Here is a 7515-nt window from a genome sequence, read left to right as displayed (position 1 = left end):
CTGAGGGGCGGCCCCGCCATGGCGGCGCGGCGGGCGGCGGCCGAAGGTGGCGGCCGCCGGGGGGCGGGGGGCGGCGCTGCCCTCCCGGCCGTGCCCCTCACGCCCCGCTCCCCGCCTGTGTTGCAGGGCTGCTCCGGGAGCTGCTGCGGGAGGAGGCCCCGGGCCGCATCGCCGCGCTCACCGAGGAGCTGTTCCGGGCGGCGGGGAGCCTCGGCGGGGAGCCGGGGGCCGAGCCGGAGGTAGGGCTCCGGCCCTGCAGCCTCCGGCTTCCCGGCGTTGGGTTTAGCGCGGCGAAACTCCAGCCTGCGGGCGTGTGAACGAAGCAGCTCGGCCGGCCCGTCCCTTAACCCGGCAGGGCCAACGCCGAGAATAAAGCAGCAAGTGCTACCGTGAGGAACGAGCGGCCCCAGCGGTGGCACTTCAGTTCTCCACTCGTGCCTCGCCACATTTCATACGGAAACACGAGGGGCAGAGCGTTCTGCACATAAGTGGGGTGTGGGACCAGCTGAGGTCCTTCCTGTCCCGTACGCTGACGGGGAACAGCAGGTCCTGGAGGAAGGGGAGCAAGCACACGTATTTTAACCTGCCTGGTAAACCCAGCAGAAGCATTCCTCTCCATACATGACACAAGTGAATTAGGTCACCGCTTATAATAACGTTAGGGCTTTTCTTTGTAGGCCTCCTAGAGGACCTCTATGAGTGGTAAACAAATACTTTTAAAGCTCTTTTTTCTAAAATCAATGAGAAATACACTAATCTGCAATAAACACAAGGCCAGCTGAGGTATTGCCCAAACTTTCCCTCCTAAATTCTGTTTTGAAGTGAGATTTAGTTCACAGGGGTTGTCCTCGACATACTTTGAAAGTCCTCGATTTGTGACAAAGGGTTGATAGGTTGGCGTGTGTCACGGTAGGAAGTATTTATAATGCTGTCTGTAAAGAAGTACAGGAGCATAAAACTGGTATCCTCTGGTTCTTCCTGTTGGACTAAATGAGTTTTAAAGAAAGGAAAAAATAATTTGCAGTCTGATCTCTTAAATAAAAGGGTCCAGAACATTTTTCCTGGTTAAGCAAGAGCATATTTGTAGCCAACATCTCTTCTGGAAACTATGCTTTGAGTGATGGAAAATACACTGCCCTTCAAGATGGGTTGTTAAAGGAGCTTTTTGCGTTTATGCAAGATTGCATCATCTTTTTAACAGGAATATCTAATCAGGAGCCTTTGCTCTTTGCTGATACCAGAAATTCCTCAGTGTAGGTGCTTAAAGTAATTAAACATAACATTCTATAGGCAAAAGAGGTAAAGTCGTACTAGAGATGCACTTCCCAACCTGATACAATTTTAGAGCTCTTTTCCAGCCCCTTCCAATTTTTCAACATCTGTTTAAAGCATACATAATGTATTCTGAAAGCTGCCAGTGAATCAGTTGTGTTGGACGTGCCGATGTGCTATTACACAAATTTATGTGCGAGTGTTTTTGAGAAAACTTCATCCCAGATGGATAGGCTAAGTCAGGTCATGTTTTGTGAAGTTTGGAACAGGACTTGACAGAAACATATGTTAGGATATTTCAGTAATTTGACAGATTAATGGGATTTGTTTAGGAACATGCTCGAATGTTTCTGAAGTCCACCACTTCACATACAGAATTTGCTGTTTTGTGTAATTCCAAATTGGAGCTGAAGGCACGTGACATACACGTGCGTACTTCTAGGGGTCTTATGATTCCTTAGTTCTATTTAGTTTCAGGTCATGTCAGCCTTTGATTTGCAGCCATGTTCTTAACTTCATCTTAGGAATGCTCTCAAATTTTTAGAAGATGTGAAATAGTCTTTTAGAAGTCTGAGTGTATCTTATGAAATGACAAGAATATGTGATTCCTGCCAACTGCTTATCACTCTTCTGGAATACGTGTTCTGTTGAAAAGAATAATCCAAACTTTTAGCTGAAGAAAGACTGTGTGGTCCACTCGCTGTGCCTGTTCTGGGGTCGCTGTCCCCACCCTCCCTGTGGAGATGGTCGGTTCACGTAACAGCTTCACCGAAAACTCGGGCCTTTGACTCCAGCGTCAAAGGCGGTTCCACCAATGTGGAAGATCATTAACATGAGGAGCATGAAAGGCGGTTTCTTTTCCAGCAGTAAATTTCAAAAGTGATCAAAATCTAGAACAAAATCTAATAGAATTTTCCTCCCCAGGTTGAAGAAGGTGCAATAAGCCTGTGGAACTGGGCGGTGACCAAACACATGGGTTCTGTCATCAATGACGAGCAAAGAGCTAAACGTGCGTATCCTGTTCCTTTCTATACACGCTTGTGTGTTGCAGCATGAAAAGGAAAAGCTCTCTGCTGACAGGTATATGTGCAGTGCTGTAGATTTGTGTGGATCTCTGCAGATAGGGTAGAGACAGAGGAAACTACAGCTAGACTTATCAACAGTTCAGGAAGGATCACTCTGGTGTATTGGTGGTCTTCTAGTGACACAGAATCAGGATAGGCATTTTTACCACTCTGTGCCAGAGCATCAATAAAACGATGGTGTAGCCAAAGGAAACTGTACTTTGCCTTCTAATGCTATGTTTTTTATCTGAGAATGTATGGAAATAAAACAGACGTAAATTTTAGACTGTTGGTCAGTTAATTTATAAAATGTGAGACTTTTTTAACATAGCTATCTCACTAATGTTTACAGAAAAAGATCTAAATCCTTTTTTTGACTCTCCTTCCTCAGCCAGGCATACAGCTGGTAGGTTTGCTTAGAGCCAGAAGCAGGGCTGGGGGAAATCAGAAGTGAGCTTTTGGTTTTCTCTGTCATCCAGTTCTTTATGTGGTTCTGCAGGACTGCAATATCTGGCCTACATTTTTGTCTTGAGGGATTATAGTCAAAATTATGTGCACTGTGCATCATATAAATGATGTCAGGTGAAGGGAAAAGGGTAAGTTTACACAAAATAAGTAATAATTACTGTAGTGTAATGTTCTCAGATCTTATATCACAGCTGAAGGGCCAGGGAGAGGCTATTTAAAATATATTAAGTGGTGTCTTTTCTAGCCCTGATGTTTAAGAAAGGCCAGAAAATATTTTTGCTTTTAACTTTGAAAATGTAAAGATTATTAAACTTGATTTCCCTATTTTGCTGAAGGCTATTCTGAGGCACTCAAGACATGTTACTGTGAGCACCTGTAATGTAATTAAGTCTTTGAATGCTGTGTCTTTAACTTAGGTATTTAATAGGTTTAATAGGTATTTTGAGGAGAATATCTTTTTTTTTTTCTTCTTGATGCCTAAAAGGCAGTTTTAAGGAGCTTGGCTAAAATACAGACTGCTTTGACTACTGAAGCTTTAAAATTTTTCTCTCTTATAATTTTAAATGGTAAACCATCTTTTGGATATGGCAGGGCCTGACTTTCTTGAGAAACAAAAAAAAAAAAAAAAGAGAAAAGGAAACTTAAGAATATATTACACATTGTTTTCTTGCAGTGCGATTTGTTGCTTGTAGACTGGTGTGCCTTTGTGAAGGCAGTGATCCTCTGGAGGGGACTATTCGAAGACAGATTTTGGTAAGGCTGACGGCAGGTAAGCAATGAAATACAGTTGATCACCAAGGGAAATCTTGCAAACTTACTACAATTGCTTTGGAAAGTGAGTGAAAGAAGCCTGTAATTCTGGGGAGTGTGCATGTTGAAAGTGGGCCCGTATCACAGGCATTCCTTGCAGAGTTAGTGCAGTTAAATTCCTTAACAGTGCAGTTAGCATCACATCTTTGTCATAAGTTAAAATGTTCTGAGAGCAGCATTATTGCAATATCTTGCAGTATTGTGTAGTAGGGCACTGTAAGTCTTATGCTGCATCTAGGTGCTACAGAGTTAATTCAGATGTGAGAGGCACTTGTCACAAATTAAAGAGCTGAAATACCTCTCTCCTACATAAGATACGTGCGTTAACAAGAAGAAATTTAATCTCCGAAGTGACTGAATTGTCACAAAGCACACATCATTTCCTCTTTCAGATGTCAATGAAAACTGGTAAAGGTTGGATAGATATTGGAAAAGCTGATCTTGCTGATGAATTTCTAGAGATTGCCTTGAATGTAAGTTCTTTTCTGGTTCTAGTTTCTTATAAACACACCTGTTTGTAAGTTCCATGGGTGATGCTTAAGCTTTGTTTTCCAGAGCATAGAAAAACTGTACACAAAATTACGTAAGGGGAGCGATGGTGAAGCAGATATTCATGTGCACAAAGCTGATGTGGAGAAGGACCTCTTCAAAGTGCTCTCTTATCAGGCTGAATCAGTATGTGTTCTTCCCAGCTTTCTTTATAAGTCACTAGGGGGTACAAAGGAAACTCTGACCCGTTTATTAGATGTATGAATGCTTGGCACTGAGGACTTGCTGAAGGATATATTTCCTTTGCTTAGATGTAAGATATCAGACGTGATGTTTGCATTTGGTGTTGCAATAATTTGATGATTTTTAATTTGCCTGGTTTATCGCAGTCATTTCTGCCGTGTTGTTTATATCTTCTAGTTCAGATTTGTTGCTCTATGATTTGGCTAGCATGAGTGTTTATACAACAAACAGCTGCCCTTCTGAGTCATAAATGTTTCGGTTCCAAAGGTGCCTTGTTCTTACTGAAGAAAGGGGAGCCTGGGTCCCCCAAACTGCGTTTGTGTAATAGGTACACAGCAAGACTTGCCACTTCAGAATGCTCGTCAAATTTGCAGCTGGGCTGATTGGAACGTGCTTTTCTAAGCAGACCAAAACGCTGGCCAAAAATTTTCATTTAGCTTCTAGTTGATAATGGAGACAAAAAGAGTACCCCGGGTTACTGGAGAGGTGTTTTAAGATTTGCTAGTTTGTTACGTCATCTAACATCTGAACGATTTGGTACCATCTATCTGTCCCTTTCACGCTACGGCTGGACAGCAGGGCACTGCTGGGTGTCTTTGTCATCTGGCAGTATGTAGAAATAAACACAATTGTAGCACTATAAGGACAGATATCTAATCCCAGATTTAGCTTCAGTGAATGTGAAAAACGTATGCAAATCCAAGTCCTTTTTTAGAGAATTGGTCTTTAAATGAATTTTAGAGGCAAGCAAGTCACTTACAGTCTGTTGGCATGTTCTACTGCTTTCCTAGGCAGTTGCTCAAGGGGATTTTCAGAAAGCAGTGATGTGTGTGCAGCGCTGTAAAGATATGTTGATGAAGTTGCCAAAAGAGGTTAGTGAAATCATACCTTCTTTATCGTTCCAAAGTTTGAAAATCTGCTTTCCTGTCTATATGTTAGCGAGTGGCATATGCCATATAAAATTTTGAAAAATACTTTGAGAACTCTTTGTGTGTGTTCTGTGCTTTTCTGCTTCTCTGGGATTTTCTTGCTACATATTTTGCATGAAAGCAGCAGGTCTTTTCTCCTTCAAAGTTCAGTGTTTTTTTCTTTTTTTGCTCATAGTTTATCATTTGAAATAGAATGATAAACTCTTCCTAAAGAATGAGTGAAAACAAATCATCAAGAAAGGCAAAAAGATTTCTATATTGAATATGCCACCTACTCTTCTGCAGAAGCAGCTGCAGTTTGCATCTTGATCTTCTCTGTTGCTTCTTCCCTTTTATGTGTGAACTTTTGTCTGGAGACAGGTGGGACAAGAGAAGAGCTGAGCTTCTAGGCTTTTCATATGCAAGTTAGTACTAAAATCTTCATCTTCATGAAGCTGTAGAGCTATGGATGGCGGTTTCCCATTGTACTAAACTGTGTTTTTTGTAGTTCTTATTTCACAGAACGATGTCCAAAGAAAACAAACTTTGACATATGCAGACTAGTCCTTTGTTTGCAAAGATAAAAGGCTAATATGTTTGTATCAGAATAAGCTTCCCCACATTCATTTTCATTTGCTTATTTTAATTTTTTCCCAACCTTTAGGATTTTTTTTTTGTACATTTGGGAAACCTTTTGTTCTTGTCTCTGTGGTGCAGGTAATAAATCCAAAGGGATGGATGTGAGTTCTGAAACAGAAATATGGCACTGTTTATGTTGCGGTTGGTTAGACTTTAATTATTTTATTTTATATATTCTTTTGTGATCTGTGTGCAGAGCATCTGAGTGACTAAGTCAGCTGTGGGGGTCTACCTTTCATTTCAATTATAAGAGCAGTTTCTCACTGTTTGACTTGTTAAAGATGCTCCCTGGGATCTTCATGTTTCTGTTTCTCATTTCATTTTGAATGAATTTCATGCTTCCCATTTTAACTCCTCCATTAAATAATATTAAACTTCTCACGGTGAAGGCTCTTCAGAAACCATGAGCACTGATGCAGACCAGGAGGAGGTTTCTGATCACGAGAGATTACAATTCACCTCTGGTTTAAAGAGGGGTATTTAAACAATGAGAAAAAAAAGACAGCGCTAGCGATTGCTCTGAGTGACTTTGGATTTTTTGACCACTAGGTAGTTGTCACTCCTTAACTCTTCCAGAATTGCATCTTACCAGAGAGCACTTGCGGAGTACCACGCGGAGGTGGTTGCATTATGGTAATGGGTGATACCACAGATCAGCTGCAGAGGATTTGCAGCTTGTGGATCATCAGTGGTCTTAGGAACCACAATGGGGAACTGTAGCCCTAAAGGGTGAAATGCTAGAATTGTTCCAAACACTTAGTGTTCGGAGTGATGCCAGGCTTATGGGAATATTTAGGATTATGCTTGATGCCTGGAACACATTAATTCATTGAAATAGTGCTTTAATTATGAGAGTGATCTTTTGTTGTTGTTGTTGTTCATCCATACTGAATTTGTACTTCTGTGTCTGGATTGCAATGAGATAAAAAAATATTCAAAGCCAAATGTTGTTCTTTGTCTCTCATTCTTGCCCGAGGATTTCAAGTCCCTTGCAAGAGACACTTCTTGTTCTTGGAGAAGAAAGTTACTCCAGTGGCAAGATGAATGCAAATATCAGTGGTCTGTTAGCATTTAAAACAGCTTTTTGTCTCCATTTGGAGAGCATTTGACAGCTGCAAATCACTGCAATGGGAAGACAAGTTGTTATGAAGAGATACTGTCAGGGCTGACTGATAAAGCAGAAAGCGACAATATTCTGAATAATCAAGCATTCAAAAATATTTTTCTCCTCACATTGGTAGTGTGGATCATCCTTTTATAATGCAAAGGAGACATGCTGGGAGACATGCCTACCATGCAAGAGGTGGAGTCCTTCCTATTCATTTAACTATGTAACAGTAAAACCTTTTAGTTGTTTTTAAAAATGAACTTGTAATATGCCATTTTTTCTTCCTAGGTTTTATTTTTTATAGTTCAGTGTGCACAGTTCAGTGCTTCCAGGTTGGTTTCTTGAGGAACTATTCTACTTTGTGTGTTTGAAGAATTCCCCTGTTTTGCATGTCCCAGACTGGTTAATATTGCTGCACTTTCCCACGGAACAATACCATTTGATTCAAGTCATATCCCCTCAAATATGGTCAGAAGTGATAATTCTAGACCTGTCTTTAAAGTGAAAAGCATTT

General features: G+C 41.2%; 1 protein-coding gene across 1 annotated transcript in view; it reads left to right on the top strand.

Moving 5' to 3' along the window:
- The first annotated feature begins 6 nt into the window (after positions 1–6).
- Positions 7–7515, top strand: part of TEX11 (testis expressed 11) — a 28460-nt gene continuing 20951 nt past the window's right edge. Inside the window, exons 1-7 of the mRNA XM_035324213.1 lie at positions 7–46; positions 127–239; positions 2197–2281; positions 3478–3557; positions 4007–4087; positions 4170–4289; positions 5138–5218. Coding sequence (XP_035180104.1) covers positions 19–46; positions 127–239; positions 2197–2281; positions 3478–3557; positions 4007–4087; positions 4170–4289; positions 5138–5218 — 588 coding nt within the window. The 5' untranslated portion in view covers positions 7–18. The remainder of the gene's footprint in view (positions 47–126; positions 240–2196; positions 2282–3477; positions 3558–4006; positions 4088–4169; positions 4290–5137; positions 5219–7515) is intronic.

This window comes from Oxyura jamaicensis, chromosome 4 (genome assembly GCF_011077185.1).
Source record: "Oxyura jamaicensis isolate SHBP4307 breed ruddy duck chromosome 4, BPBGC_Ojam_1.0, whole genome shotgun sequence".
NCBI lineage: Eukaryota > Metazoa > Chordata > Aves > Anseriformes > Anatidae > Oxyura > Oxyura jamaicensis.
The sequence above is the reverse complement of the archived record's forward strand: the minus strand, read 5'-3'. Positions and strand labels throughout refer to the sequence as shown.